Source organism: Lycorma delicatula, chromosome 3 (genome assembly GCF_047948215.1).
Source record: "Lycorma delicatula isolate Av1 chromosome 3, ASM4794821v1, whole genome shotgun sequence".
Taxonomy (NCBI): Eukaryota; Metazoa; Arthropoda; class Insecta; order Hemiptera; family Fulgoridae; genus Lycorma; species Lycorma delicatula.
Genome location: NC_134457.1, coordinates 128,262,092 through 128,278,979, shown reverse-complemented (window position 1 = coordinate 128,278,979; position 16,888 = coordinate 128,262,092). Strand labels below are relative to the sequence as shown.

At 33.2% G+C, this 16,888-nt stretch overlaps 1 protein-coding gene across 1 annotated transcript in view; it reads left to right on the top strand.

Annotated features, from left to right (window-relative positions):
- The window catches only part of LOC142320979 (centrosomal protein 43-like), a 33,296-nt gene that overhangs the window by 693 nt on the left and 15,715 nt on the right, over window positions 1–16,888 (top strand). The window contains exons 2-4 of the mRNA XM_075358977.1: window positions 2,496–2,549; window positions 6,169–6,373; window positions 14,462–14,535. Coding sequence (XP_075215092.1) covers window positions 2,496–2,549; window positions 6,169–6,373; window positions 14,462–14,535 — 333 coding nt within the window. The remainder of the gene's footprint in view (window positions 1–2,495; window positions 2,550–6,168; window positions 6,374–14,461; window positions 14,536–16,888) is intronic.

Sequence of the window (16,888 nt, the reverse complement as noted above, 5' to 3'; positions counted from 1 at the left end):
ATATTACTCGCTGGTTGATTAATTAATGTTTAATTTTTTTTTTATTTCCCGATTTTAGCGGAGACAAGTTTTATGATAATTATTTGACAGGTTGAAATTCCTCTGAGGCATTGTTGATGCTAGTATATGAACAACCTTCATAAAATTTGTTTGATAGCATGAACATGATTTGCTGATTGTAAAGTTTAATTACAATGTATTCCGCGTGTGCACACACACACACACACACATATATATATATCATGTTTGCTAAATTTTTAAATGTTGCCTCTTGCAAGTCTTCATGCAATTATTTATAAACCAATTCCTACTGACAATTCTAAGGGATGTATAATCCATCCCTTATTCTTCATGTGAATGAGCTCTTTTATGAATATTGTATCTACAATGCATTGTTTTTCATAGAAAAGATAAAAGGTTACCTTAATTTATTGCTTTTTTACCTCCTTCCAGTCCTGTGGTTGTAATAAGAGTGTAAAATATTTGAAGTACAAGTGTTGCTAATCTGCCGACCTCTGTGGCGCGAGTGGTAGTGTCTTGGCCTTTCATCCGGAGGTTCCAGGTTCGAATCATAGTCAGGCTCGACACTGCCCAGGTACCTGTAAATGGGGTTTCTCCATCTCTTAAAAAAAAAAGAAAAAAAAAAGAGCATGACTATTTCACTTGCTACTTGTCATTCATCTCATCCTTCTTAAGCAATACCTAACAGTCTTCCTGGAGTTAAAAACAAAACAGTTGTTGCTAATATGAGTTGCTGAAATGTATGGTATTTACCATAAGGCCAGTCCCCATGGTGAGCAGAATAAAGTTGATTTATAAGTTTATTATCACCCATTTTATTTTTCTTTGCTTACCTTACAACAGTATATTTGATCATTAAAGAAGGCAACAGCTCTGTGAGTAAACTAGTTTATTCTTAATTTATTAATGAACCGTGGATATAATTTTTTTTATTCTTGAGAATGAGTGCCATTTTTGGGAGTGATGTTTCAGATCATCTACAACCATTTCTTTATGTCACCTAACATGCAAAGTCCCTCAAAAATCTTCACGATCAAATGATAATCTTTGTTTTCAATACATTGTAATAAATACTGTTGTACATCTGAGTCAGTCAAAAAAAAAAAATCACTTTGAATATTATCTTTGACTTCTAGAACAGTCCTTTTCCATGATTAGTATACAGTTAAAAAAAGTAAGATACTAACTATAAATTTTCATTATTGTAATAGAAAAAAAATAATCATTTAAATTTGTTAATTCTCTGCATTGAATCCTCAAGCTTTCTAGTAGACAAGATTAAGTTTCAGAAATTAGAAAGTTTCAAGATTAATTAATAAATTACTAAAACATACTGTGTACCATCAAATTTAAGCCAGTATGTTCATTTTAAGTGTTTAATTATGGTGTGTTTTGCATTTGTTGTTTATTCATTATTTTTACATTCAGGATAATTTTTTGAGCATATGGGTTCAGTGGGTATCCCATATGAAGATTGTACCTGATGATAACAAAGTAGCATACATGTATACTCCAGTATAAAACAGTTCATATGTTATTTAAAGATCAAGATAATGGTAGGTTTCCCTCTTATTTTCTATATTAATATTAATTTACGGAATACCTGTAGAATTACTGGGCAGTGCAGGTGAGAAAGCGATTGATAGATTATACACACTGGTGTGTAATATTTATCGAAAAGGGGAAGTTCCATCAGACTTCAAAAAAAGTATTTAGTCATGATACCAAAGAAAGCAGGAGCAGATAAATGTGAAGAATACAGAATAATTAGCTTAACTAGTCATGCATCAAAAATCTTAACTAGAATTCTCTACAGAAGAATTGAGAAGAGAGTGGAAGAAGTGTTAGGAGAAGACCAATTTAGTTTCAGGAAAAGTATAGGGAAAAGGGAACTCAACATTCTATGAAATTTGGTATGTATTTAATGTATTCAATAACCACAGTCCAAATAAAATAAAGTATACAGTTAGACCACATACTAAATGAGTTTTCTAACCATTTCACACATTTGACATAAACAACATTGCTTACAAAACCAGTGAGAAAGGAGCAAACTTTATCTTCTGGAAGCATAGTTCCATGTGTTTAGAAAGTGTTAGATTTTCTTTAATTTGTTATTTTTAATTTCATTGCATTAACTATTATTTAGGTCATTTGCAACTTTTTTGGAGTGATTGACTTGTAAATTTTACAGTCAGCCTTTTGTTGCTGTACCTGTACAGCAACAAAAGTTTAAAAAGTAGTTGTTTTTTAATTTTTTTCAAATCAATTTTTTTCGTGTGTATTTATTTAGTATTAATTAGAGATAATTTGTCCCCAGGTCAAATAATTATTGTAAATAGATGAAATAATATAATTATGTTTATATAAATTATTTATAATTGTTTTACTTAGTATTTGTAATAATTTATTGGCATTTTGTATTTTAAATGTTTTTTCCTTTATGTACTAACATAAACATTTTTTTTTATCAGGCAGAATTAAGAGCCAGTGTATTCTTAGCATTAGAGGAACAAGATGCTTTCAAGGTGAGAAATGTAATTATTTAGAACTATTTTTACACAACTGCCCAAAAACGAGTGCAATCTATTTTGAGTGTATCTATGTATGTATATTTGTTTGTTCCATCATAGCAGCTCAGTGGCTGAACCAATTTTGATCTATAAATCCTTTCATTACCGGGAGTGTCATAGACTATATATGTTAGTAGTGGAGACTTAACGGTGTAAGCACAAACTTTAATGAATTGAATTAATGAACTGTGAGCCTCTATCCACTGCATGAGCTGGGTTGAACTGAATGATTTGAGTCAGTCGAATGAATAATGTTACAAAAATAATAGAATTAAATTTACATAAAATAAAAAATATTAAATAAATTAAAAAAATTTCTGTTTAATAATAATGGGCTTCCCATGAGGACTGCATATGAGGATAGGGTGGTGAGGTAGTACGAGTACCTTGTGCAAGGCTAGACTAATCATCACCATCAACTGGTAACAAACAGCATGCCCCTGGGGTGCTGTTTTGGATGGTACAATGGGATAGATGCTCTTGTAATATTTCTGCAAATAATTTCCCAATTTTCAAAATTCAAACCGTGTGTTTGTTAGTAGGTTGAAAGCTAACCTTTACATGAATTAGGTACACTGTTGATATAACAGATCTCGGTTATTCAGAAATGTTGTTACATCTTCACAACCAATTTCCGATTTTCAAAGTTCAGTCGGGGTATTTGCAAGTATAATTCAAAATCACAATGGAACCAAACCAAAACAAAAATTAACTGATGTACTTAGAAATGGACCTTATTTAATGCTGCATAACATACGAATGTACTGTTTACGAAGATAGATATATTACTAGAAATTAATGTGAAAGCATATTCTTAGACAACACATATCCATAGTTTCAGTTGAAGATAAAAAACATGTAATATAGCAAATTATAATAATTATATTTTTACTGATTTTAATGATGTTCTTTGATTGTGCCGCATGGTAGTTCTTATTACATTACTATCCAAAAAGGAATGTACTGTATTTAGGATGTATGTATATATGTTTGTTCCACTGTAGCAGCTTAACGGCCAAACCAATTTAGATGTATGACCCCGCATGGTAATCCTTATGTTACCAGGAATGATAGGCTATAATATATATTTATGTTTAAATATATTTAAAAAATTATATTATATACAAAATTGTCATCCCCACGCTATTAAATTATCTTATATTATAAAGCAGTGCTGTTTTTGGCAGTCATGTTTCATTTTAAATATTAATATTTATCTGTTGTACTCAAATATTTCTGTAATTTCAAGTTCTAAACAAGATAACATTTTTGTAAAGGTAATTTTAAAAGTTGTGGTAGTTTTCTTTTAGTTTCATCTCTTATATTTCTGTTTTGATATGAGCAAATGATGCCCTTAAATTTTGGATACATATTATCAAGATGATACAAACAAGAGAACATTTAACTGAGATTATTTTTTCTCTTCTGTTTTGCATGTACACATTTACTTCTACATATGTTGTGTTTTATTATGATTTTTTAATTGAATTTCATTGTTATTTACTCTCATGGTTTTGTATATAGAATAATCAATTTAACATTGAACTACAAATATATATAAAAAGTATCTTAAACAATTTTTAAACTTCTTACTTTAATATTATGGGGATAAAAATTATGGTTTTTCTTTTTTGCAAAAAAATGTTCCTTTATCATACAATAGATAATCTAAAAAAATACTGAGCCTTTTGCACATGAGATAGTGTTAGTGTATTCTGGCAGAAGTCAAAGAAGCTTGACGTTTGGCAAAAAGAAGCTTGACGTTTGGGTGCCACATTATCTGACTCAGAGAAATTTACTCTATCAAATTTCTATCTGGAAATATCTACTGTATTGTAATGAAATCAGGCCATTTCTGAAGCGGTTGATGAGTAATAAAAAGTGGATAACCTACGACAACAGTTCATGGTCAAAGAGAGAAGAAACTCCACAGTCGGGTGAACTTTACACTGACACTCAGGAAGGTTGTGACATGCGTTTGGTGGTTTGGTGGGATTGGAAAGGTACCATGCAGCTTGCCACCAGGCAGAACTAAAGACTCAGACCTGTACTATCAACAGTTAGCACGACTGCACCTAGCAATTCTAAAGAAACTGATCAACATAAAGGGTGTTGTATATCATGTTGACAATGCCAGACTTACTTTTTCTGCTTAGCCTCCAGAACCACCATAAGGTATTACTTCAGAGGATGAATGAGGATGATATGCATGAGTGTAAATGAAATGTAGTCTTGTACAGTCTCAGGTCGACCACTCCTGAGATGTGTGGTTAATTGAAACTCAACCACCAAAGAACACCTGCATCCATGATCTAGTATTCAAATCTGTATAAAAGTAACTGACAATGCCAAACTGCATATATCTTATAACAGCCTCTTCAGAAATTGAGAAAAATTGACTAGGCTTTAATACATCCACCATAGAACTCAAACCTGGCACTGTCAGACTATCATTTGTTTTGGTCTCTGCAGAACTCTCTGAATGGTGTTAAGTTAGTTTTAAAATAGGCCTGTGAAAACCACGTGTCACAATTTTTTGACCAGAAACCACTGAAGTTCTATAGCATCTGGATTATGGTGCTGCTGGAAAAATGGTAGATGGTCATAAAATAAATGGTGCATGTGCAGTTTTATAATGTTATTTTCCAGTAACAATAAATATACTCAATTTTGACCTCCAAACGCTCAATGCATTTTAAACAAACTATATATATATATATATATATATATATTTATATATATATTATTATTTTTTTTTTTTAATCATAAAGTTATTAATTGAATTTTCAATTCTTTGAATTATCAGAATCTCTATTAAACAAATTTTTCATTATTTATGTATTAACTTAATTAAAATTCATGAATGCTGGTTACTTCACTAAGGTAGCCACAATGTATTTTAAAAATGAGAGAATTATGGTAAAAAAATAATGAAGTATATTGTTAGAATAGATAAAATCCTTTTATATATAAAAACATGATCGGGCTATTTATTTATAATTGGGAGAAGGTTGAATTTGGGATTTAACATTTTCAATACATAATTATACGTCTTACTTATTAATCACTATATACATACATCAGAATCAGCTCCACCAAACACATAATCTGTCACAAGAGCCCAATTTAAGCGCCAACCCAAAAGTTTTGTGTTATTTTTTTTAAATGTTTGAATAGTTTTTAGTTGAATATTTAATAAGAAAACACCAAATTATGTCTGATAATTCCTGAATTGTGAATTGATGAATTGAGTTTCATATTTTTGGTTAAATGATCTTTTCTCTAGATTTAATTAAAATCTGAATTTCAAGATTCTTTTTGATGATTTTATAATACTTGGAATGTTTTAGAAACAGCAAAACAAAATTGAAATAGCTTTTCAAAGAAAACCCCTCTCAGTTTGTAAAATAGTGAATCTAATCAGAATAATTTTGGTGTTTCATATTTTAATACAAATAAGTAATATTTTTAGATTTTTTGCACATTGAGTTAATTATTAATTATATTAATTGTCTTATTATTTTGTAGCAAAAGGTTATTAAATATGTATTGTATTTATAATGTATTATTTTAGGATAAACCTTATCTACTCAACAAAGCCTTAAAAGATTTTGTTAGTACATCAGAAGGTGCTATTGTTGTTTGTCTCATTAGAGAATTTCTGGAATTTTTTGGATTAGAATTTACTATGGCTGTTTTTGATCCTGAAACTCAATTAGGTCAAGATTATGAATATGTAGGAAGAAATAAACTTGCAAAAGATCTTAAAATTAAAACTGGTGAGTAATTGTTCCACATGATTTTTTTCAGAATTGTATGATTATATATTTTTATTTTTTATTTTTACTGGTAATGATTAAATCTGCTATAATCAAAATTGCTTAATTCTGCCAAGTTATGAGTTGCTAGACTCTATTTGGATTTGCTGCTGTTCATGTCTGATGGGAGGATTATAAGTCTTCTGGCCCCATAAATAGCAAAATTTTCTGAAGACTGTTGACCTGAGGTTGTAAGGTCTTCCATGTTACAGGTACAACTTATGAATGTGTCTACAATACTTTACATGTAACAATTTCAAACTATTTGTTTGTGACAGTACAGAATGTTAGGAAGTAACTTGCTTTCACTTTTTGTAATGCTTATTGACATTATTAGTACAATTTAGATTAGAATATCAGAACGTATTCATAGTACCAGACCTCTGCAAGAGGAGACTTTGACAGCAAATCCACTGCGAAAGTTATTCTTGCCTTATGGTCAATTTATTATATTTAATATAAATCGTTTATAATTAAATAGTTTTTCCATCATATTTTCATTATTTATACTTTTAAAATGGATGGTGCATTTCTTATTCCATATTATATGTAATATGGAATGAAATATAAAACTTGTTATTTTGGTAAATATATCTTTAATGAATTTTTGTTTAATTGCATTATTCTGCTTCCTTGTTGTTATATATTCTGTATCGCCACAGTAATAAAAACCTATTAGATGTTATGTTACTTTGATGCCAAATAATGGCCAGTTTTTTCATAGCAATTTTTACAATTGATTAACAAGTAACTGAATTGTTAACGCATAATCTTGAGTAATCAGAAATTTTACATTGTGTTACTCAAAATTTATTATAATATGAGATTTTAATTAGTATTAACCATTTAGTAAACAGCAATTTTTAGCATAATCATTTGTTTGAGCTCTAAATTGTATATTAAATTCTGAAATGTATATATTTATTTATCATTGTAGTATGAAGTAATAAATGTATTTCAGACTTATGTAGAAAATGTCTCTAAAGAACAAATTTAATTCAAGGCACTAAGACACTTTTATGAATAATTAAAGAACACTGGTATTATGAAATAGCTTATACTTAAGGAAAATTGTTCTATAAAATTCTTTTTTTCCGTTGTTAAAAGATTTACATTTTAAATGTTTAATTTTTATAACATTTTATTTCACTTCCAAATAAGAACTAGTGTTTTTCTTTCATGACAAGGCTCCTTGTTTTAAGCTTAAAGTGACTCAGTTTCTATTTCACAAACATACAATTAATTTCTTTCAAATACCAAAAGGTCTGGTGAAGTTTTCTCCTTAATTAAATTGGGTAGAAAATTTTGATGGCTACATTAGAAATTATATTGATTGCAGAAATAGTAGAAGGTTGCTAGCATTTTCATACTATTTCCTGGCCACTATTGTGTTGCTAGATTCTAATTTACAACATATTTGTCTTGCAGATGTCCAGAATTTGACAAATTACAGTACACTTAAATATTCAGACAATTCTGAAATAAAATTATAAAAAAGAATAAACATTATTATTACAAGGTGTACGAAACAGAATATGGGATTTTAATTTATATAAAATATCTTTTGGATGGGATGTACAATGCTGATTTAAGGCTAGAATCAAAGTACAAAAAGGACAGTTTTAGTTGTGTGAGTGTTACTAGAGTGATTTTCTATCTTACTGCATCTCAAGGAAAGATGATGATTCCTGAACAAAAAGCATACTGTGTTTTGCAATTTGCTAAATGTGAATTTATAGTTACAGTTTAATTTGCATTCCGTAGAAAGTTTAATTGTGATTCTCCAAGTGCCAATAACATTGGATTCCAATCCCAGTAGGGGAAGACACCCACCTTGTGACAATTCCAGTCGCCACACCATTCCTAACCCTGAAAGGTTTTAATGGAGGTTGTCTTTTTGACCCTCTAACTGATTACATCTTAGTCATCAGCCAAGCTGCAGTTGGGGTGCCACCAATGTAAATGCCTCGGTAGACATTTACATTAGAGATACTTTTTTTTAACTCAGCCTTTGCCTTCGCTGTAGGCTTCTTTTGAACATCTTATCTCTTCTGTCCTAATTTTTGCTCTGTGAACTAGCTAACTGAGTTCACAGAAGCACAAACCCCGTGCCTGGTTCACATTTTATCTGACTGTAAGTGATTGTAAATGTCTTGTACTTCGGAATTTGAATTTTAAATCTGCTCTAAAGCGTACTACAGAATGTGTTAATTGCAACAACAGTAACTTGAACCTAGTTCCCACAGTTGATCACAACTGATCAAGTTTACCTCATTAATTTAGCAACTACTACACACTCTGGTCTGGTCCACCAGGAAGTTGAGAACAGACTTCCTTCTCCCACTCGGTTCCATCACAGAGTCCCACATGACATTTACTTTATCACATTCAGAGACCGCTCTTGTCAATTAACTGTACAGGCAGAACCGTAGCTACCCAAGTTAAGTACTCTACATATCCCCTCAGCTGTCCTACACTGTGCGAGGAAATGGAGGGCCAGCCATAATGGACCACTCTCCTTGGGTCTTCCAGTTGACCCTCAGATCTAGAAAGAAGTTAACTCTCTCAAATTACCTAACAACTTTGGTTCATTCAACCTCGTACTGGAGACAATGGTCCACATTGTCATCAACTCTACAATCCGGACAAAGGCCCGAATCAACTAAACCAAACCTAGCCAATTTGTCCCATAAGGCACCATGTCCCAACAGAAATTGTGTTATATTCCAATTGGGGGAAATCCACTTAACCACTCACAAACCTCTAACATCTGGGAATATACCATGCTTATATTGACCAGTAGAAGATTTGTTCCACCTAACTTGCCAAAAGTCAAAACCTTCATCTTCAATTTCTTGCACATGCCGTGGGAGAAGAAGGTTTTCCTCCTTTGAAACATACCGCTTGCTATGAACCGTAGCTAGAATATCTGTAGGTTTTGTGCCGGCGATTACAGAGACTGCCTCTCATGAGATAGTTCTGTAGTCCCCGATAACAGCTAGCAATGGAAGATGCTGAGCTCAATAAAATATCCCTATAATAATGAAATTGCATATGATGAGCCCAGACGGATGCAGTGTATAACATTATGGCCTCACAAACTCCTTTATAAAGAATCCACAGGGTACAGAAATTCATCCTCCAATCGGGATGGATGACCCTATTAACACCAAAGAAAGCATCAATTGCCTTTCTTGCGACAAACTGCAGGTGCTGCTCCTTGACTTGATGTTTCTCATCAAGGATTACACCCAGATATTTCTGAATGGTAACATAACAACTAATGGGAATGCCACCCATCAAAACTCGCAGATGATGAGTCGCGTGGCTAGGTGGCTTTTCAGAAAAATCATATTGATCTTTTCTGAACTAAATACCAACTTATGCTGAAGACTCCATAACCTTAGAACCTTACATGACCGAGTCGCTCGAAACTTTATCTCAATCCTCAAGTTTCCTTTCCAGCAGCAACCCATCATCGGCATAAGCGATGATGCGGCAGCCACGGGAATCTCAACCACATCAGAGAGTCGAATTCAACCATCCAGACAAGGGGGACCTAAAACACTGCCTTGTGGACAACCTTTAGACAGGGTCTTTACTACTTTCAAACCACCATGTTGAAGGATGACTGCCTGGTTTGCGGAAATAGCTCAAGAGAGTCACTATCTTAGTTTGTGTGCAACCACACCTCTGCAATTGAAACAATGCAGAGAGCCACCACAAGTTATTGAAGGCCCCCAGATGTGTCTAAAAAGATACGGAGTATATATTTGTACTCACTGGATGAAGCTATATCTGTCACTTTAAGAATAGCATCCTATGTGGTCTTACCAGGGTGAAACGCATATTGGTCATCCATTAATAATCGATCAGAAGTCAGTCTACCATTAATGTGAAGCTACAGAACTTTTCGAAAACCGTAGAACAGGCAGGAGAGTCAGAGGATGGTAAGAAGAACTCACAGTTGAGTCTTTGTTGCCACTTTTGAAGAGTAATTTCAACAACCACCTTTCCAACAAGTTGGGAAATACCCAGCAAAAAGCATTCTGTTAAAAAACCTAGTAAGGGGACCAAGAACCACTGGCAGCGTGCAAACAAGGAGCTAGCTAAACTACAGATTACTTGGTGGAGTTCTGCCTCAGCAATCTCAGAAGTCTGAATCAGAGCAAAAACTTGCAACTTACCTTCAGACACGTCGATGATATGAGGTTTCACCAATCTCAGTGTCATCAGGAAGTAGATCGTTCATCAGAAGATTGAGAACACAATCTTTATCTATTACAACTCCATCCTGTGTCAAGATAGCAGACAGAAGAACAGACATCTTTTTTGTTTTTATGCCCAAGAACTCTGTAAACAATAACTCATGATCTTTATTTCCCCACTCCTGAACAAAAGAGTGCCAGGAATCACACTTAGAAGACCTAACCAAATTGAAAACTATTAGCCAATGATCGGTCATGCAGTCATCGACTACCAACCAGTTCTGAATCCTACCAGGGAATCCTTACCAGTGGTAACATCAATGTTGTTGGTACCATGGAAAGTCCTCTGTCCTTTAACTATGCCAGCATAGGTAGCCAACTTGCCTATGACATTAAAGACATCAAAATTATGTTGCATGATGAAACCTTCGACCAATTTGCCGCCATCATCCGTTATCCCACTGTGCCAAAGAGGTGATTTGGCATTCGCATCAGCACCTATCAAAATCAGACGATCACCTACTAACTTAAATATTCTGCCCCATCTCTCCAAATGCTATTTAGTGGGATCTTTGTACTGAAAGTATGAACTAACTACAACTAGGTCCGTACCATGTGCGACGAGCTTAACAATGATATTTTGCACGTCAGGGGCTTGCCATACAAAGACACTATCTAAAGACTTCCTGCACAGAATGGGAGACTTACTGTTGCAACCAATGAAAAACTTTTTCCAGCCTTGGAAACCTGGCAGACCACCTTTGATCATGTATGGGTGTTGCAGAAGTACATCGAGGCTTCGCTGTTCGATGACCTCACCTAACTCAACTTCTACAACATAGGCACCCTGGGCATTTAGTTCACCGAATCTAACCATCCAAAGTGTTGAAATACATCTCAACTGCTCTCAAGCAGCAACTACCCTGCTTAGGCATAGAGTGCCTATGATTCTTGTGTAATGTTTTACAATTAATGCAAGTCGGAACCTCTTTCTTTTGCGAAAAATTGTCGCACTTGTGGCCCTCCTCACCACAGTGTACGCAGACTGATGCATTCTTACAAAACTTGGCTCTGTTGCCGAAACAATAACACTTAAAGCATTGCTGCACGTTAAGATATTCCTTGATCCAACAGGATGAAATCGACCAATAACCTACCCACTGCCAAGAATTTATGATAGAGACAAGCACCTACTTCAAACACTCCATGTTTTCCAGTCTTGAAGATCATCCTGCATTTCTTTTCAAAAGTAGCCTTTTCCTGATCAGTGCTCAGGTCTCATATGAAAGTCAGAACCTCCTCATCAGACAAACTGCAGTCAATGTCATAGACAATGACCTGGGGCCTGTCTTCATTTGGGATCCACTTTCATGTCAAGCTTCTTTATGTCAGGAGAGTCCGTGATGACTCGGACTGTCTCCTTGTTATCAGCCACTACTACTAGTTCTTTGCTGGTCTCTTTAATGTCTTGGATCTTAAGGCCCTTTTAGCTGTCACAAAGGGCAGCCTAAAAGTCCTTTTTTAGATCCTTTATCGACTTTGTGGATTCCTGTGCCTTGTTTATGAACAGAACCTCAGGCTTATTTACTGCCTGGCTGGCTTCCCTTTGCTTTTGATTACCTCTGTGCTGTGCTGGGGCCTGAACTGTCTTCTGCACCACCTTGACCTCCTTTGGCTTGGAGGCCATGGTTTCATACTCTTCTGCCAATGCAGAAAGAACCTCTCTTACTTTGGACAGCTGAGGAAGAATTGTCTTCTTCGCACCAGCATCTATGCTGCAGGAGAGCTCCAAGAAACTGATAATATAGTCTATATTGTCTTTAGTCGCTTTGACCAGCGAGGCAGAACTACCAGGTCTGCCTTTCACAAGTTGAAATGCCTCTGTTATTGAACTTATTCCCCATGTGGATGTCTCTACTAGTTTTCTGAAGTTAAAGATTCCAGCTTCCTCTTTCACCTGGACTTGCTAACTACTTGGAATTTGGACACGGCCGAAGTTTCCTTACAGTCTGGATTAATTCTCGCTTTCTTCCTACTACTTCAGTTTTGGGCAAACTCACAAGTGTGACTACCACCCACAGCAAACTACAGGTAGCTGAAGACCTTCTGTATTCTCCTGTCACTCACTATACCTCTTCGTTGCTGTTGGATCATGTACGTGATGTTGAGAAACGAGCATGTTATCACAGATTATGGCCCTTGCTCTTATAAGAGCGCAAGGGCTCTTGCCACTCTTTGCACAAAGTTGTTGCCACTGTTTGACCATGATGAGACGGGTGCTCAAACAAATCATGCGTGTTATAACTTCAACTCTGTGAACTGTATATAATAGTGTAAATTCTACTGACACTAAACATTGCAGAAACACTATTTCATTAAAACACAGACACTGGTGAAAGGTACACACTCGACCGCCAGTTCGGAATAGTACTGACAAAACTCAAAACAATGAACACTGCTCGAATCAAGAGACCAGAGTGATTAGAAAAGAGTACAGGAGAACCAAGGGTGTTTGAAGAAAATGGTAATTGTGTCAGGGAGTCTTTCCTGTGTAGTCCTTAAACAACTGTTAGGAAGACCAGGCACGAACTATCAAAGTCAGTGATGATAGTGTAGAATGTTTTAAGAAAACACTTACATATGTATCCGTACCATTAAGAACTGGTACAGGTTTTAAGGCTGCTGAGTATGATGTGTGCATCAGCTTACCAATCAAAGTGTTGCAGCTTGAAATTGATGACATTTGTAATAATATTGATTGTATTGATGAATCAACAACTTAATGGAAACATTAACATACAAGATGGTGCACCTCCTCACTTGCATACATCTGTACAGAATTAGTTAAAAGATAATTTCCCCAACTGCTGAATTGGCAGCATAGACCCAATGAAAGAGCTTGTTTGTGGTAGCCTCCAAGGTTAACCGATCCAATTCAATGTGTTTTATTCCTTTGGGGTTTATAAGGATCTTGTGTGTGTATGTGTCTTCACTACCTACTGATCTATCCAATTCGAGACACAGGATTGAAGGAGCTGTCATTTCCATTACTTCAGACATGCTGGTTAAAGTATAGGATGAACTGTTGTTGGTTGGATGTGTGCCACGAGAAGAAAGGTGTTCACATTGAACACTAATAGGGAAAAACTATAAGAGTTATTCTTTCTTTTTATTTATGATTCATTTCTGTAAGTCAAAGCTAAGAGATATTAAATAGCATTAATACCCCATTATTATTATTTGCACACCTTGTAAGATATAATAGATTTTAATGATTTTAAAAATCATAGGTTAGTAAAATACGCTTTCATTGGTTTCTTTATATCAAACATCATTATTACTACATAATACGTATACATTTCTGTTCCATTCATTTTCTGTCTTTAAGAAAATTTGAATGTCCATAAAACAATTACAAGTATTATGTATTCAATTACAAGTATTCTGGTGGTAGTAAACATTTTTTCCAGTCAAAAAATATTTAACAGAAACTGATTATAAAATGACACCAGATGTGAGTAAATTAATAAAAAAGAAAATTTAATGTAATATCCAATTTAATTTTAATTAAATATTTTAATTTATTTTTATTTTTTATTTTATTATTTTTAATTTTAATTTCTTCTTGAATTTTATTGCTCACGGTTTTATTTTGAAGGAATTAGTTGAATTTGTTAGAAATGTTAAACTTTTGTAGAGGAAGATCTTCCTTTACTAAAAATTATTTTAGTGAAATGTTTGATTTTTCGTTATTTTATGTTGGGTATGTACAGCTTTTATTAATTATTTGCTCTGATTAAGTAATAATTTATTAATTCAAATATTTTTATTTTGATTTCAGTAAAGAAAACTACACCTCTGTTGCTTCAAGTTGTACAGAGTGCGTTTAAATCACATACAGATGACGAATATGATGTAAGTTTTAATTGTATATTTGTTATATGAGTATATTGTTGTTTCATTATGTTTATATGTTGTATATCATTCACAGCTGTTGGTAAGGAAAAAAAAGAAAAAAAAAAATTTTTCCGTGCATGATTAGAAAAGAAATATCCATTAAATCAGTAAGCTGAAAGGATGAGTAAACATATTATATTCATGGTCAACTTGTTTGTATGTTTACAAACTTATGAAAATACAGTAAAAGAAACATAGCTGGGAAATAGCTTACTGCTAAAGATTCATTCTTGTCACTGTTAATGGAGGAAAGAATTAAAAGGTTTTGGTAGTTAGGGAATTGATGGGTACAAACATCATTATTATTAGGAAACACTTATAACAATGTTTTAGTTATTTAAGTTGGCATTTGTAAAAGATTACTTATCTTAAAACCAAACATTGGTGTTAAAACAGTTATGTCAGACAACATTACTTCATGTTGAAATTGGTAGTTTATAAAAAAGAAAGTAAATAAACAAAAAAGTAATAATAAAGATTAATTAAAAAAGAAATTCTTATGAAATACTATAAACCAAGTTCTAGTTGCAGTAATAAAATACTGTAGTAAGTATAAAAAAAGTGTTGTTATTGTTTCTGGCAGTCCTGATCAAAACTTTAAAATTAGCTTAAAAACATCCAAATCACTGAAAACTCTAATCCAATTGCCTACCATGACTTAATTAATACATGTCCTTTCACCTCTTGCATAAGGTTTGATAAGATAAAAATATCAGAAGAAAGATAAAACTGGTGATACAACTCTAATATTAGTATAGCAATATCTAGGAAATTGGCCTCTGTCCTTGGAAATGTCTAAGTTAAAACTAAACCTGTTGAAATGATAGGTATTTACAAATTGATTTGTTAAGAAAATATTTTAAAATTGCACCTATAGGGCAAACTAAAAGAAAAATTGAAGTTAGAATAGTAAAACACTTGGCTCATTATAAATATAGATGACCAGAGAAATCAGTTGCAGCTCAACATTGTCTGGAAATTAGTCACAAAATGATTGTATTAGAAGCAAGAATTTAAATAAATATCTGCAGTAAACAAGAATTAGTATTTGGGAAACTTACTTTATTATTAATGATGCAGAAACATCATTTTTGAATAAAAATGAAGGACCAAGTCAGCAGCTTTTTAGAATTTTCTATTTATTAAAAATTGTTTTGTGAAGGTTTTCTATCGTAAGAACATTAAGTCTATTATCGTGTCTATTTAATTGGTTTAAGGTTTATATATCTTTTTCTTTTGATAAATTTTTTTCTTATACAGTTATGTATATAATGTTTGAGCATTAGGTTGTGGTGGGCAGTATGTGTTTAGATTTAGTTGGTAAGCTAACTTAAGCTTTCTCATGAGATTGCCTAAAACTACTATGGTTGGTTTTATGTCTTTATTCTATTAATGCTGTTAAATTCTCATTTTAAAGAATTTCATTAGTATTGTTTATTCATTAATTAATATTTATTATTACAAGGTGTTACGTAAAAGTTCCTGAAATTTAAATTTATCATTTCAACCAAGTGAATTACAGATGAGTATCACTAGGTTAGTACAAGATGCATTTCTTTTTAGTGGGCTAAGTGGATCCTTATTTTGAATTTTGTGACTTCTACCCATGAGTTTTTGTAATTTTGTGAATCTATAGTGAAGTGAAAATTAATGATGTTGAAGATCAATGGACTTAATCAAATCCCAATGTATACCCAACAAGACAGCTACAGAAACCCACCAATTGCAAGCATTGTTAAGTTTTTTATTTAGACCAAACCCAAACTGCAATGTGTACACGTATTTTAAAAATGGACAACAATGAGTTGATGATGACAAGCTTTCTATAATCCTTCAACCAGAAGCATTCTTTTAAGATGTAGCAAAAAGAGTGTGAAGCTATCCTACAAAGACAAAATTGATTAATTTGTGACATACACAAGATTGTGGGCCTATCATGTGATATTTGTCAGTGAATTCTGTTTCAGGGTAGTACTGAAAAATTTGTTCTAAGACTGCTCAGCAGTGAAGAAAAGCTACTACATACGTTCATGTCTTCACTGAACTTAAAGAATTATCTGAAATTAATCAACTTCATTTCCAGCATCATTGCTGATAATGAGTCACAAGTTCATAGCTATGGCTGACACAAAACAGGAGCTCAGAGATAATATCTGATGCTAAGAGACTGAAAAGTGGTACTACAAATGTTAGTTTCTACACCATGATAATTCAACTGCTCACACATCACTTGTTTGTAAATTTTTGGCATCTACTAACTTTTGATAGCTATTGAACACCTTCCCTGTTAACCAGATCTTTTCCTGTGTAA